The sequence below is a fragment of the Ailuropoda melanoleuca genome, chromosome 9 (genome assembly GCF_002007445.2).
Source record: "Ailuropoda melanoleuca isolate Jingjing chromosome 9, ASM200744v2, whole genome shotgun sequence".
Lineage (NCBI taxonomy): Eukaryota > Metazoa > Chordata > Mammalia > Carnivora > Ursidae > Ailuropoda > Ailuropoda melanoleuca.
This window is the reverse complement of record NC_048226.1, coordinates 41,254,279-41,270,822: the sequence shown is the minus strand read 5'-3', so window position 1 is coordinate 41,270,822 and position 16,544 is coordinate 41,254,279. Positions and strand designations below refer to the sequence as shown.

At 36.4% G+C, this 16,544-nt stretch overlaps 1 protein-coding gene across 2 annotated transcripts in view; it reads right to left on the bottom strand.

The window, feature by feature from the left end:
* The window catches only part of PREX2 (phosphatidylinositol-3,4,5-trisphosphate dependent Rac exchange factor 2), a 299,061-nt gene that overhangs the window by 136,420 nt on the left and 146,097 nt on the right, over positions 1–16,544 (bottom strand). For both annotated transcript variants that reach the window (XM_034668152.1, XM_002925213.4), the window contains 5 exons: positions 14,055–14,197; positions 13,858–13,950; positions 11,999–12,147; positions 7,337–7,422; positions 1,873–2,009 (listed from right to left, as the gene is read on the bottom strand). In XM_034668152.1, the coding sequence (XP_034524043.1) occupies positions 1,873–2,009; positions 7,337–7,422; positions 11,999–12,147; positions 13,858–13,950; positions 14,055–14,197 (608 nt within the window). The remainder of the gene's footprint in view (positions 1–1,872; positions 2,010–7,336; positions 7,423–11,998; positions 12,148–13,857; positions 13,951–14,054; positions 14,198–16,544) is intronic.

Genomic DNA, 16,544 nt, shown 5'->3' with positions numbered 1-16,544 from the left:
ATATAATTTACATTATCCATTTTTCTCTTATATTCACAATTGTGTTTGATTATTATATTGTTATCCATCATTAAAATGTGAGTTAACATTTGAACATTCAAATACACCTTGGTAACCTGTTGTGGTCCCTAAGGAACCACACCTCTGTGTAGCTCCTTCCCTGCACTGACCCAAGACTTGGTCATGGGATCTGATTTTTCCAAAGGGATGATATAAATAGAGTTGATTGCTTTATCCCCTCTTCAAATGTAGACACTGTGCAGGAAGGACAATCTGCTAGACTGGAAAGGGAGGCCATGTGGAGAAACTGGAGTGAGCGAACACGAGGGCGGGTAGTTGCAGAGCCCAGGCGGTCCCAGCACAACTTTGCCACATCAGTGCCTGCCCGCAGAATCAAGAGAAATAATCAGTCACTGTTGTTTTAAGCCACTAAGTTTTGGGACAGTCTGCTTTGTGGCAATGGATATGTGATAGAACAGGTTACTCACTTAGTGATTTTTTTCTATTTTTTGCTTTTCTTTTTTTTTTTTAAAGATTTTTTTATTTGGGTGTTATATGCAACTGATAAATTGTTGAACACTACATCTGAGACTAATATGTACTATATGTGGGCTAAAAGAATTTAAATTTTTAAAAAGATCTATTTATATTTGACAGGCAGAGAGCACAAGCAGGGGGAGGGGCAGAGGGAGAGGGAAAAGCAGGCTCCCCACTGAGCAGGGAGTCCAATGCTGGACTCATCTGAGGAGCCTTGGATCATGACCTGAGCCGAAGGCAGACATATAACCGACTGAGCCACCAAGAGTCCCTATTTATTGCTTTTCTTAATCATTTCACTAACCAACTCCTCTCTAAGAAGGCAGTCAAGGAAAATGAAAAGAAATGAAATTCAAATCAATTTGGCTATTTACCAAAATTCCAATTAAAGGGAAAAGGTTTGATCATTTCAGACGTGTCTTTTTAAAAAACTCATTCAATAATACAGTTCAATAAATATTTATTAAACCATTAGCAACCCAAATAACCTATGAATCTATGCATGAATTCCAATTTGCTTTGCTAGTCTGACCTTCTCAATAAGCAAAATTGATGAGCTATTTTCTTGTAGGTTCAGTATTTTGCAGGATGTCAGTCCAGGCCTATGAGAAAATAACCACTCCTCTCTCTGGTTTGGACATAAAGTCATATATATTCTCAAATCCAGAAGAGTACGTGGCTATGCATGAAGGAACAAATACAAAGCCTCTCCTCTAAAGTTCCTTTTACATTTAGTTGATTAATTTGAGAGAATTTTCCCCTATAGCCCAATATTCATTTGTACCTCATGGGCTAAGCTTTGCTTATAAATTAGGATTCTCATTTTATTTTTCTACAACACTTGAAATTAAATCAGAGGATAATGCACAGAATTTTAAGTAATGACAAGTACATTTTGGTATTTTCTTTTAAATCCAGTTACTTAAATAAATATATCCAAAACTCAATCACAGACCCTATAAAACCCACGCAGACACACAATGACCACTATATATCCTAAAGCATTTGCAAGGGTCCAGAAAACAATTCAAACCTTTGGATTTCAATTTGGTAAACAGTTAGGTCTTTGAAAACTCATATCACAATGCAAATGAAAATACCCAGAGCACTTTTTAAACCGGTGATAATACTGTAACAATAAGCTGCAATCATTTAAGCATAATTGATTATAAATAATTATGCAGATAAAACAATCATCATGAGATTTACAATGTCTTGCTTAAATGTGAACCTAGAAGTAGAAACCGCAGACATCCCTGGCACTATCTTGTGTTGTCCTCTAGACTTTCTATGCAAGTTTGCAATGAGATCTGGGTAAGCTGCAGGACAATTTACCTTCATTGGTCTTCTGTATTTCCTGCAGGCTGTAACGTGTGCAATAACACTTGCATGGGTCTCTTTGCTCACATTGATTCCATTTACTTTGATAATACACTGCCCAGGGTGAAGACCAGCCGCTGCAGCCACAGTTCCTTCAAATACAAATGAGAAAATTGCCAAAAATTTGAGGAATGAGATTCATTTTTATCACATATGCAACAAGGAAAGCAATTTTAAAATATAACAGAGATCTAGCTAGTATGTTCTTGATAGATTTGGTCCTGATAGCAATGCCCTCTCAACATTTTTCTACTTTTCATCTGGCCATTCAAACTGTGATTAACAGAATATGCTCCCATCTTCCTAAGAATGAGTTTGAAGGGATATTGTAAAGTGACCTTTATAATGCTAATCAGTTATTTTCCTTCTCAAATGTCTAGTCAGTCTTAATTTTCTACATATGCATATATAATGGCAAAATGGAAAGCCAGAAATGTATGCCTTATTTATCTTTCTTTAGTCTATAAAATCTCTAAATATTAAAATAGTATTCACTATCATTTGTTTTCCTTAGGAACATTTATTACAAGGACATTTTTTTTTGAAATTTACAATAGCTTGTAAATTTCAGTCTTATTCTTTTTTAATTTACTTTTTATATTCAAATATAATTAACATACAGCATTATATTAGTTTCAGGTGTACAACATAATGATTCATCAATTCTATAATCAGTTTCATTTTTTTAAATGCAAACAGTTAAAAGAAATTCTTAAGGAAAAAAAATCAAGTCAATTACCAACTACAAGCAGACTGGATTTGCTAGGTAAAATAAGTGCTCAGGATATCTACAAAGGGTCAGGAACCACAGAATTGGTGGAGAATAAAATTAATCAGATAACATCAACTGTCCATCATTTATTTGCACAGATATAGAATTAAATATGCAAGTGAAATATCCTATTAGTGAGTTAAGATTTTCAGAAACGTTCAGTCATTATTATTTGATATTCTGAGCAAATCAACATTTACATAGCACCATTAATAAATACAATGAATATAATAATATAAGCAATTATAAAGATTATGTTAGAAGAGCCTTCCTTTGTAAGCAATTTCTCCCATGAAGGAATTATTAAACATCTTAGAGAACATAATTTATATTCAAGAAGACAGTATATACATATTTGTCTCACTAAAATTCACTCCCAGAAATACGAAGTGGTGGGGCGCCTGGGTGGCTCAGTCGTTAAGCGTCTGCCTTCGGCTCAGGGCATGATCCCAGCGTTATGGGATCGAGCCCTGCATCAGGCTCCTCAGCTATGAGCCTGCTTCTTCCTCCCCCACTCCCCCTGCTTGTGTTCCCTCTCTCACTGGCTGTCTCTATCTCTGTCAAATAAATAAATAAAATCTTTAAAAAAAACAGAAAGAAATGCTAAGTGGTTTTTCTGGACTGAAGTAGGTCTTGGAGGGAAAAGGGACACTCCCCATATCAAGAATAGCCTGAAAAAAGGCACTGAGTGAAGAAATAACCTGGACATCTGGGAGCATGTGAGCAGTTGGTGAGAGCTTAAAATGGGAGTGGTGGGTGAAGATCCTGGAGAGCTAAGCAGAGCCAGGTTGTGGAGTCCTTGCATACTTTATGTGAAGTCTTAAGACCTTAACCTTACTATATATGCATGAGAGAAAGCACTTAAGAATTTTAAGCAGACAAGTGACATGACCCCCCCAAAACAGAGGATGGATCATTGGAGTTTAAGCCAAAAATCAAAATCACAGCAAGGATCTACTGCAGGTTTCTGGGCTAGAACTAAAGTCGCATTTGTTACAAAAGGGAAAAATGAGATCAGGTATTTGATGTTTGATGACAGAGTTTGTGAAGAGGCTACAGTCCCCAAGGATCACTCCTCCGCCTTTGGACTCAGTGGCTGAGTAGATAGTCATTTAAATAAAGAGAATACAGAAAGCAAAGCAAGTTCAGAGAATAGATGGGAAGTTCAATTAGAGATAATGCTGAGGTCTGAGCTGGAGACAGATATTTAAAAATCTCCAGCAAGAGGATCAATAAGATTTCTCACAGAGAACAAGAAGGCAAGAAGAGAAACAAGAGAGAAGAGGGAACCAACAGTTATGGGGTCGATAAATGAAGGGAGGGGCAGGAGAAATCTCTGAAAAGTGCCATCTCAGAAATCAGGAGATGAATGTTTTCAGCAAACAGGAGTAGTCAGTTTAAACAAATGCCAGAGAAAGCCCAATTAATAGAAATGTTATCAATGTCCATAGTACTTTCCAATCAAGTCCATGATAACTCTTATAAGACAGACTCTGGAGACATGGGTGGGAGATGGGGAGAGATATTTCTGGCACTGGCCTAAAACTTGAATAGGAAGCGAAGAAGTGCAGCTGAAAATACAGACAGCATCTCAGGAAGTTTGGTCATGACAAAATAAAAGTTATTACAGCACTATTCTAGAGCTGAGCTTATCAATCTTGGATGTGCTTACGACTCATCTGAGGATCTCGTTGAAATGTAGATTCTGAGTCGATATATCCTGGGTGGGTCCTAAGATACTGCTTTTCTAACCAGATCCCAGGCAATGCCAAGGCTATATGTCCATGGATCACGTTTTGAGTAGCAAGGCTCTACATGGGAAAACAAGGAAAAGGGAAGGGTTCTGTGTTTGCTGTTCTAGTTTAAGATCATTTTGTTTCTCTGTTTGTTTCATTGGGAAAGAAACGAGCATGTTCACAGCCTGTACTACAATAATCCAGTGAAGAAAAAAGGCTGCAATTCTGGAAGGGGATACCTGACAGCGTTAACACTCCAGAGAAGGTATCCAAAGGGATGACATCTAGAACACTTACAGAGAAATTCACCTTGAACTCTAAAAAGGAAAAAAAGGCCTCTTCCTCTAGGGTGGGAGAAAGCTGGTGATGGTGTTAGAGCCAGCAAAAGGTGTGGATGTGAAGAAAAAGGTGTGGGAGGGGCACCTGGGTGGCTCAGTCATTAAGAGTCTGCCTTCAGCTCAGGGCCTGATCCCAGAATCTTGGGATTGAGCCCTGCATCGGGCTCCCTCCTCTGCTGGGAGCCTGCGTCTGCCTCTCCCACTCCCCCTGCTTGTGTTCCCTCTCTCGCTGTCTATCTGTCAAATAAATAAATAAAATCTTTAAAAAAAAAAAAGGTGTGAGACTCTGAGGGTTTCATACCTAGGACCCTGAATTTGTCTGTGAGGTGAAAAAGGAAGTTCATCTTGGGAGACTGGAGGGAATTATGAGGAAAAAAAGAGGGAGGTGATCAGAGACATGAAAAGATTGCTGAGTAGTTAGACGGGCCCAGTAAAAGGACAGTGAACTGGGATGACACTAATTACACATCTATGATAGTTTTTTTCCTACTTACTCAGGAGAAAAAGCAAAAATTATGGTTAAGTTGATCCAAGGCTAAAAAGAGGTGACGTGGTGCACCTGAAGGATAAGGACAAGAGAACCTTGGTGATGCTGGCAAGAATGACTGAGGCTACCTACCATGGGGATAAGGCTGGCTAAGAAAGGGAGTCTTCAGGGGAAAAAGAGAAGGAACCAGAACCTGGAGGTCCCAAATGAATTTAAAAAAACAAAAAAAATAAAAAAATAAAAAATTAACAAGCTGAGAATATCACTGTGATGAGACTACAGTAAGAAATTAGCATATTAGAATTTTAGATTCCAAAGGTGAAATTTCAGTTATAGATATATTCTAGTATGTGGCCATGGGAAGGGACTGAGGAATAAAAAGGGAAAGAAGTTTTCCTTTCTTATAGCACAATTACAGTGCAAAAAGAAACCACAGAACGGTATCTTTTTATTTAATATACATCTGAAAGGAAAAGCACCTCAGCATTTCTTTCTTTTACTCTTCAGAAGCAAAGAGCTTGGGAACCAGATTTGGGCCTACCCTACAACTACGTTCCAAAGACAGAACCCGGCTCTTTAAATGACACCGTAATAGGACAGAAGCACAACGTGATTCACTCAGTTTTTCGGTTATTTTACAATACTGATAATGCGACTTACTCTTTTCTGTTTAGTGAAAATGAAGATGTTGGATGTATCGACTATCCCCTTTCAGTATGAAATATATCCCATTTCAGTTATATAGTATTAATGAGTTATTGGAAAGGTTTTAAATGTCTATTAGTCTATATGTTTTAAACATCTGAGCAAAAGGACAAGTTTTTGAAATAAGATTCATTTTGTCATATATACTCTAATGAAGGCAATTTTATAATCTAATAAAGGTCTAGCTAGTATGTTCTTGATATATTTGATTCTGATAGTAATGCCCTCTCAGAATTTTCCAGACTAATATTTGGGTGATCATATTAAGATACTTTACATTTTATGTTTCTTAGTAATGAAGAACATGTAAGTCTCTTGTTAAGATAAACACATGGCCTCTTTGCTTATAATGACATTTCTCTCTATAGCAGCAAGTTATATACTATGTGTGATCTAACACTCATTCCCTTAAATTATTACTAGTGTTAGTATAATATAAAATTTAAAATACATATAACAAGAGATATCAATGGTTTATTTAGCTATCAAACAAAAAAGCATAACATATAAATATGTTATTATTTAATTTAAAATGCATTTTATGGTTTATGAAATGCTTCATTTATAGAAATACTTGAAGTAATCATATAGCAACAGGTTATAAAGCACACAGATAATTCTTAAACCTGAAAACTTACATCTTTGAGTTCCTGACAAAAATGTAGTCATTCGCCACCAGAGAAAAATACAAATAGACAACCTTAAAATTGTTACATCCTTTGGCTAAACTGAAACATGCAAAAAAATGAGATTGGGAGGCATCATTCTCTCATCAGTTTTTTTAAATTTCTTATTTAAATTCAATTTAATTAACATATAGTGTATTATTTGTTTCAGAGCTAGAACTTAGTGATTCATCAGTTGCATATAACACCCATTTCTCATTACATCACGTGCTCTCCCTAATGCCCATCACCCAGTTATCCCATTCCTCCACCCACCTCCCAGAGCTCCAGCAGCCCTCATTTTTTCCCCTAGAGTTAAGAGTCTCTTATGGTATGTCTTCCTCTCTGTTTTCATGCTATTTTATTTTTTCTTCCCTTCCCCTATGTTCATCTGTTTTGTTTCTTAAATTCCACATATGAGTGAAATCATATGGTATTTATTGTTCTCTAACTGACTGACTTAGCTTAGCATAATGCCCTCTAGTTCCATCCATGTCATCAGTTTTTAACAGTGATAAATCTGCCTTACAATTTTTAAGAGCTTTTTAAAAAATATTGTTATAGGAATGTACTGCCATTGAGCTAATATATTAGTAAAAATATGCTTGAGAAAATTCATGACAATACCACCATGCACATTTTGAATATATTCTTGTTCAGCAAGCAGTATTCAAACATGCTGAAAAGCTGTTTACCATGCAGGATGAATTTCTCACCTCTTCCTACTGCATGGACAACCGATGGGCCATATCCTCGGATCTGGAATCCAAGTCCCTCAGCTGAATCTGGTATTTTCACTGTCCTAAAATCAGTCAGAAAATAGGGTAAGATGACAAGATGACTTTACAAAGCTGCAGTTGGTTAAAACAATAGTGTCCACACTTTTATTCATTCTTTCCATAAATAGGTGTTGAGAGTCTACTGTGTAAAAGACACTGACTGGACTAGAAACAGGAAGCAAACAGGGTGTGTGCCCTCACAAGGGCACCCAGAAGGCATGCATGACAGACTTCCTCAATTGAGCACGGCTAGTGCATGGTATATGCTGAATAAGGAACAGGCTCTGGGATCAGACAAAACTAGTTCTGGATCCTCATTTAGTCACTTGATAGTTGAATGACTTGCATGAATTCCTTAACTTCTCTGAGCTTGAGTTTCCAAGTTTCCACAGAAAGACGATGTTAAAACTTACTTGCAGGGTGTCAGGGGAGATTAAAAGAGGAATCTTTGGTCAACTGCCTTACATCATGCTATGAATTGTGTAGGCACTTCAATAAAATGGAAGCTTCTCTCCTTAGTTTACTGGGTGGGTTTTTTTAAAAAAAATATTTGTTGATTAATTTTAAAAGAAAGAGAGAGAACAAGTGCGTGAGCAAGGTTGGGGCAGAGGGAGAAGGAGAGAATCCTCAAGCAGACTCTCTGAGCTTGGAGCCAGGCTCGGGGCTACATCTCACGACCTGCATTCATGGCCTGAGTTAAAATCAAGAGTCAACCGTTTAACCAACTGAGCCACCCTGGTGCCCAACCCCTCAGCTTACTGTTACAAAGAAGACAGCGCACTGTGAAATTTCTTTGTTGAAATGTCTTTGTTAAAAGTAATACAAGAAATACAGAGTTAATATATTCTACCTGTTGAGAACTTCATCAAAGAACAACAATGGAAAGCTTGTTATAAAGAACAGATCTGTCAAACATTACATCAAAATAATTTAAGAATGTGATTAACTTTAGTATTTATATTCAGTGAAATTTTGAAAGAATAATACATCAAAAGGAAAACCTGAATAAGAAAAGAAGTATTTTCAAGGAAGCCACGTGGAAAAGAAGATGAAGGAAAAGAGAGCCTGAGTGAGCCGCTGTTAGACACACCGGTGAGGGATGTCCAGTTTGGCACTAAGAAGTGAGCCACTCCACAGACGGAAGCCAGAGATCAGAGAGCAACCGTGAAAAGCAGAGAACATGAGATAAGGCGGAACATCATAACAATACAAATGAGTATCATAAATTGCAGCACAGAGCAAAGACAAACGAATACAGTGCAATAAATTTTGATGGATAGCCCTAGATGCCCAGGAAACGAAAGTGTTTTCCAAAAGATGATGAATTAATCATGAAATAAATGTCAGCAGCACTTCAAGGGCACATTAGACAGAGTCTGAAGTTAGGTACAGTAGCACTTACTTACAGTTTATTAAAAAAGCTGCTGGAGCAGTTTGAGCAATGCTGTGCCTAGAACACGTGAGAAAGCCCTATACAGCATTTGTGCCTGACAGCAGAAGCTGGCGCTGCGATCTGAAATATAACAGAGGCAGGCATTCCAGCATTGGGTGAGAGAAATGTCAATTGTCTGTTTTAGGGAAACTTGCAAGTAGTATTATGAATTAGGTCATACACTAAGAAGTAATCTACACATTGGTGGAGTAGAAGTCACAGAAGGAATTTATCCTTTATCCTTAATTATATACTTTTTGGTGTAGAAGTCTGTATTTGCTCGCTTTCAATAGCACCTTATTACTAGTGTCTGTCCAAAAAAAAAAAGACACCTGAAAATGGAAGATAGCCAAGAAAAAGAAAAGGGTATAAATACATTTTCTGAGCATGAAACAAAAAAACAGGAGTAGCTCATACTTCTTTGTATTATGACTGGAGTTCACGTTTGCTGAAATAACCAAGCTTTCAGGCCGTGGTGAGTTATTGTTGCTTTTGGATTGGGAGGAATTCATAGCAGCCTCTCGGTTGTTTCTGAGCAAGGTCTTCTATCCTCTAATATTGCTAGGGAAGGTTGACCTTACTCTAATCTTCAAGAAGATTATTATATATTTCTTTAAAACTTTCGTACAAAACACCATGAGATGCATTTTGTTCGTAATACTAGGGCCCTCTTCATAAAATGATCTTTGGAAAACATGTTTCCCCGCTGGGACCACTATATTGTCTATTAAATGAACAATTAAATTTCTACAAAAGGAACACTCTATTTCTTATAGAAAGTAAGTGCACTAAATAATCTGCTACAAAACCTTTTGAAAAATTCTTTGATGCTATCAAGTGAAAAATACAGCTAGATTCAAAAGAAAACTTCAGTGGGATTTACTACTCATATTTTCGCTTTCCCCTCCCCCACTGACAAGACACTACATCAAGTATAAGTGGGGATTGTAAGAAAATATGAGAGAATGATTTATAGGAATCATACGTTAGAATAAGGACATAAAGGAAAGGCCATAGATTTCAAGCAAATTAAAAGTAAAAGATGAAAAATGAGTACTCTATCCTCAAAAGAGTTTTAAAATACAATATAAAATATGTCCCTGATATAATAAAGAAACAATGAAAAAAATAAAATAAGAGAATAGACAAGCGTCACAGATAACATCACTGGAATACACACTATGTGCTGAACAAGTCACTAAGTTCTTTACAAACCTAAATTTATTTAACGTTAGCAGCTCCATGACATAGACACTTATCATCTCCATACTTTATGCTGAAGCAACACAATTAGCTAGCAAATGGTGGAAGAGAAGCCTGAACCTGGACCAGATATATCGGATTCCAGATTCTGACAAACACTGAAGGAAGAGCCAGAGGACACAGGTTCTAATGCTGCTCATCTAACAGTTAGTTCTAGAACTGAAGATTTGCCCCTATCTATTTAAAGTTGAGGACTCGAGAGTGATCCATCTGTTGAAATGTCTATGATCAGGGAATCAGTAGTTGCAAGGTTGACTCAGGGGGCCATGGGGCCATGGTGAGGACCTTTATGTTTACTAATGATTGATCTGGACTATTACTCCCTTATTCCTTTCCAGTCTGCCCTTTTCCTTTTAAGTGTCCTCAAAGGGTCCAGAGGTAGGCAACTAGGTGAGCCTTACCTTAGACAGGGTTGGGTAAAGGCGGAGTAAGAGATCAAAATTAGGTTTAGAGAGAAGACATTGTTATGGTTATTCTCTGCCCTCTGGCCCAAAGTCTTCTTAAATGAGTAATTTTAATGAGTCACACTCACTCTTTCCTTGGTACGTTTTAGCATCGACCTTGATGACTTAACGCTGTAGAATCTAGCTCATTACACTGCATGCTCGCTTCGCAGCACATATATTCTAGCCTTGCTGAATATATATATTAAGGCATGGAAGAATACTACGCTATATATACTGAGAATATTTTCATAAACAGTTAAAAGAAACCTTCTGTTTTTAAAACGTTTCGTTTTGAGCCTTCATTTACCTTAAAATGAATAAAGTTTCTTATTGCCATTAATAAATGATACAATTAAACTTTAAACAGTAATTTTGATATATCATAGTACATTAAGACATTACACTAGGGGCGCCTGGGTGGCACAGCGGTTAAGCGTCTGCCTTCGGCTCAGGGCGTGATCCCGGCGTTATGGGATCGAGCCCCACATCAGGCTGCTCTGCTATGAGCCTGCTTCTTCCTCTCCCACTCCCCCTGCTTGTGTTCCCTCTCTCGCTGGCTGTCTCTATCTCTGTCAAATAAATAAATAAAATCTTAAAAAAAAAAAAAGACATTACACTAAGCACTTTATATGCATTATACTGATTGATTTATTGGCTAAACAAATCATGGAAAGTGAAACAGGAACACTAGACCATCAATGATTTGCAGAAGAAAAGCCAATGTCTTCCAAGTGTATCCATTATATCTTATTAAATTAAAAAAACAGATTATAATGCACGATCCCATTTTATAAATACAGGGTTATGTAAATCTGTATCAGTACTTCGAAATATCAACTGTCACTGAATTTCAAAAAAGTAATGGCTATTTATGGATGATATGATTATAAGAAACATGTCTTCATTCAGAAAAATCTATACTCTCTAAATGGGGTATAATAAACAAGAGGTTTTTTCTAATTACAGGAAGGTAAACAGATAGACATTTTTTTTAAAGAACTGACATATCACTCAGTACAAGCAAGCATGCGAGTGTATTTCACCCAGTTGTGCTCCCATTTCTTATAAATGTTTAATTATAAACCTAATATCTAACCAACTCATAGACCTGAAATTCTTAAAATTAAACATGGGGAGTGCAATTCTATATTATCAAGTATTGTACCAGTTTTCTTTACTTATGATCAGACTCAACCCAACCTAGACCAGGAAAATTTGGGGAGCAAAAAGAAAGTATTATTTCTGCTGAAACTACCTGATTTGAGAAGCAAGCATTAGCATCATGAGAGATGCAGTTTTTCCCATCATTTAAAGACCAGTATTAGTGATCTTGGTAATAAGGTATAAATATCCCAAGCAATGAGATATTTAATTCTAGACATGTACCTAGTTAACTTTTCTATTTTATTCACCTATGTATAATTTTTTTTTAAATCCCACATAAATCATACAACTTACTCCCTTGGTTTTGTGCTCACAAGAACTCTCAGAGGCTTTCTGCTGTTTAAGCATGATTTCAGGAAGGAATCCACTTCATTGAAAGGTCTCATAAAAACTAGGTCACCATTAATAGCAAAAATCTTTTTCCCAACTTCCATGCCAGCCATCTAAAAGAGAAACAGGAAAAAAAAAATCAAATTATATTTTCATAAGGAATCTATTTTTTTTTTCACGGAATTAGAAGCTGAAAAGACCTAGAACTTACAGATTTTTGGCATTTCAACACATCTACAATGTTTTTTATACAATTTCACACAACAGAACTGTGGGGGAGATAACACAGTTACTCTCTTTAACCTAGTTTTAAATTTGATCACTCATTTGTACTGAAATTCCCCGCCCCTTCTTTTATGACTTAATTTTGTACTCCTCCTGTGACCCTCCTTCTATTGTATCTTACAGTTCTTTTTCTTATTTCATTCTTTAAACTACAGTCAAACCCCAGGTTTGTTAGTTTTTTTTTTTTAACCGTGTTTTCCTTTTATATCCAATTAACTCAGAGAGGTTCAACCTCTATATAGCCAACAGCATACTCATCACTAGCATGACACAGCATAAATATCTCCAGCGCAGGAGAGAGGACTGGCCTGGAACCCAAGGGAAAGAGCTCCAAAAAACAGATTGCCAGAGGCTGAAAAGATGACAAAGAAGACATTATCTCTCCATGCCAACCAGCCCGCCATTCTTAATCAATCCCAAGGCCTCCAAACCACATGCTGTTGTGGTTACCAGCGAAATGATGAAAACCCGGAATAGGGCACTTAATCAGTGGCATAGTCAGATGACGCTGTGCTCTAAGAACACCCACAGAAAATGTCTGGGAGAAACATTTCTTTCTTGCAGAAAATTACTGAAAACTGTCATTTGTTGGCCCAGCCCACTAACAAGGTATAAGTTGACCAGAGTTACTTCGTTTGAAATTAATGTGCCGTACCCAAAACACTGTCTTGAATGAGTTTGTGTTTTGGTAAGAGACAGAGACCTTGGACATTAGCAGATAGGAGGGTGGGTGGCAGTTTGCTACTAACTTTAAATAGGTTCAAAGTTGAAAGTCATGCTTCATTCATTCTCACATTCTTTATTTAAGATTTTTATATTTAGAAGTTTGCTTGAGGATTACGGCATTTTTCCAAGCCAGGCAGCGAGGTGAGAATACTTTAAATCTGAAATATTTGGGATATAGCACTCCCAGGAGTTTCCATGAGAGCAGGAGATTTTGTCTCTTTTGTTCATTGCTATATTCCCAGAGCCTAGAACACTGCCTGGCATATAATAGGTACTAAATAAATAGTTCTGATGAATGATCAGGAGACTCCTTTGTTGAAAAGACTGCTGAGGTGAGAGAACATCAATCAGCATTAACCAAATGAGAAAATAAGTCAAAGCATGTGCTTTACTAATGAAAGTTATGTTTTTATAAGACAGCCAAAAGTGATAGGAAAATAAAAGACATAGCCCTTGATTTAATGGAACAGTTTCTGACATACATAATACAGCCCCACTGTATATGGTCTCCACAGGGTTCCAGACTAGAATGATGAACAGGGAAGTCCCAGGGACATGGAATGAGCCATGTGACCTCCCAGGAGGTCAAGAAGTTCACAGCTATAGATCTATACAATACCTCCCTCCAACTATATTTAAGTACATGAATTCTGTCACAAATTCCAATAGTATCTGGTAGAAACTCAGAATAAGATTATTCAGAAACCCTATTTTCAATAAAGATACTTAAAAGGTGATTTCAATTTGTTTAGAATTTTTGCATTTGTATGTCATGGACAACAAATTTAAATAAAAATGCTAATTTACATTACCTCAGCATTAGACCCCTTTTCTACCAACTTTATTATTGGAACTTTATTTTTGTCTTCTAACCCAAAACCATAGCTGCCTTCATTGGATTTAATCTGAAATGCAAAATATTAAGATTATTAATAAAAGAACTATGAAAAAAGATACAAATCAAACAGAATAAATGAAGAAAACTTATATAACATAGTGATAAACTTACCAATAATGATTTGGCTATAACATTTTCCACAACTTTTAAATCATGTTTCATAAGTCGATGCTTCATATTTGATCCTTCCATTTCCTCATCCGCAAAAAAACGGAAAAGTAGAGGTTCATCTTTGAATTCACTTTTTTCAAGGACTACAAAAACAGAGATTCAAATTGTTTCAATTAATTCAAAAATTGAACCCATTTTCCACACTAATAGACGTTCAATAAACTAATACCTGTCCCATAACCTCCATGTCATACTCTTAGAAGTTTCATTCACAAATATTCCTATGATATTCTCTTTCTTTCTACAACTTCAAGCTATTGTTTCTAAATAACTATTAACTAAAGAATTTTGAATTTTTAAGTATTTTTCAAGGTTAACTTTTTTGTACTCACCCAAATTTAATAAAAGATTATATTGAATCAAAAAAAATGTATGTACCCAAAACATAGAAAGCTACATTGTTTTGAATTTATAGTAAACATTTGAAGTATGTTTTTAATATCTTGAACAATTATGGGAAAATTCAAATGGTAAGTGTTGCTCTTATGTGTGTGAGCAATTCCCACTGTGGTCACTTTTGTTCCAACACTTCAAACCAGAAATATATCTTATGGGTGAAATGTGATTTTAGTTTCCACTAATTCCTAGTTCTTTTCTGCTTAAAAACATTATTCTCAAATAATCTTATTTCAATAAAGGTCATTTTTTCCCCTTTATCTGAATGTTAATATTTCCCCCCAAAATCCATAAGATTCCAATATAAGGCTTATGTTTTGTTAACCTTTTTAAAAATAAGACTAAATACTGATAGAGAGATTTATATTCAGTGGGATCCTGACAGCTGTCAAAATGTTTTAAAAGAGAAATCTTCCCTATTTCTATTTATGTATCCTTGGTAATGTTGAAGCGTACTTGTTAGAACAGGGTGATTCATTGAGCGGGGTAGCTAAAGGGAAGACACTGATCTCATGGCACTGTACAAGGTCTGGCTTTATGATGAGACAGACCTCCAGACCTGGGATTGATTCTGGGTGTGACTTTGGGAAAGTTACTTAAACTCTTTGAACTATAGTTTCCTCATTGGTAAAATGGGGGCAATAAAACTTTGCTCCTAACGTACAGAACTAAAAACGAGGTAATGTGTGATTACCGTGGCATATAGAAAGCAATACAAAACTATTTTATTTCATTATTTTTACAGAGTTCCAAATCATAACTGTTGACCAGATGACACATGTATTGATCTTTGGATGGAAGACTGGCTGGCAACTTGGGTTAACAAATGAATCTATCAAACACAAATTAAAAAGTAACACATTACAGCTGACAATAGAAATGAGAATATACTTGAGATCAAGTTAGGTCTTGCCTACATGACCCAAGCACTTCCCCAAAACTCACATGGTGTTTTGCTACTGCTATTTTCCTCCACAAAATAGTCTGCCTAATAAGAGTAAGATAGGACATCAATAAGGCCAGGCAGGAGCCAAGTTGGTTGTTCCTTACTGACACAGAATTTGTAGGGAAAACTTTTGTTGTTAACTCAATATTTTTCAACTCAGTATTTTATTTTTTGTTATTTAATTTTATTTACTTATTTTTATTTATTTTTATTTTTTAAGAGAGAGAGCATGCACACATGCCTACAAGCATGGGAGAGGGGCAGACAGAGAGGAAGAATCTCAAGCAGGCTCCACATCAAACACGAGCCTAATCCAGGGTTGATTTCACGATCCTGAGAGCATGACTTGAACCAAAATCAAGAGTTGGGCGCTTAACTGACTGAGTCACCCACGCACCCCTAACTCAATATTTTAAAATAAATATTTAGATAAAATTACTGCTTCTTGATGCTTTAAAAAGAAAAACAAAATACTTGAAGGTTTTCAGCCTGATATTATAGTTTTAATTCCCTATAATAATATAATTTCTCCCATTCAATAGTTTGCTTCAAGGACTGATATTTCTCTATCACATCTCATACAGCGCTCTAGAAATAGTGGGATGTAATGGAATTCCCAAATGAATGTATTCTGACCAAAGATGCTCTCAACATCACTGAAAGTTTTGCTATATTTCCTTCTTCATAAAAAGGTAATAACGTTGGGGAACCTGAGTGGCTCAGTTGGTTGAGCAATAGACTCTTGGTTTCGGTTCAGGTCATGATCTCAGGGTCATGGGATCGAGCCCTACGTTTGGCTGTGTGCTCAGCAAAGAAAGATTGAGCCCGGGGCTGTGTCAACCCTCAGAGGAGAGTCTGCTTGAGATTCTCTCTCTCTCTCCCTTTCCCCTCCCCCCGTTCTCTCTCTATAGAAAACAAATAAATCTTTTTTTAAAAAAGGTAATAATCTTCTGAAAGTAATTGACAAATAGGTAGAAGTATTATCAAATATGTGTTTATAAGCATATAAATATGTTATATACATGTAAACAGTGAAAAAGACTGGGTTTGTGGAATCTATAAGATGCTATGAATAGAGAGGGAAAACC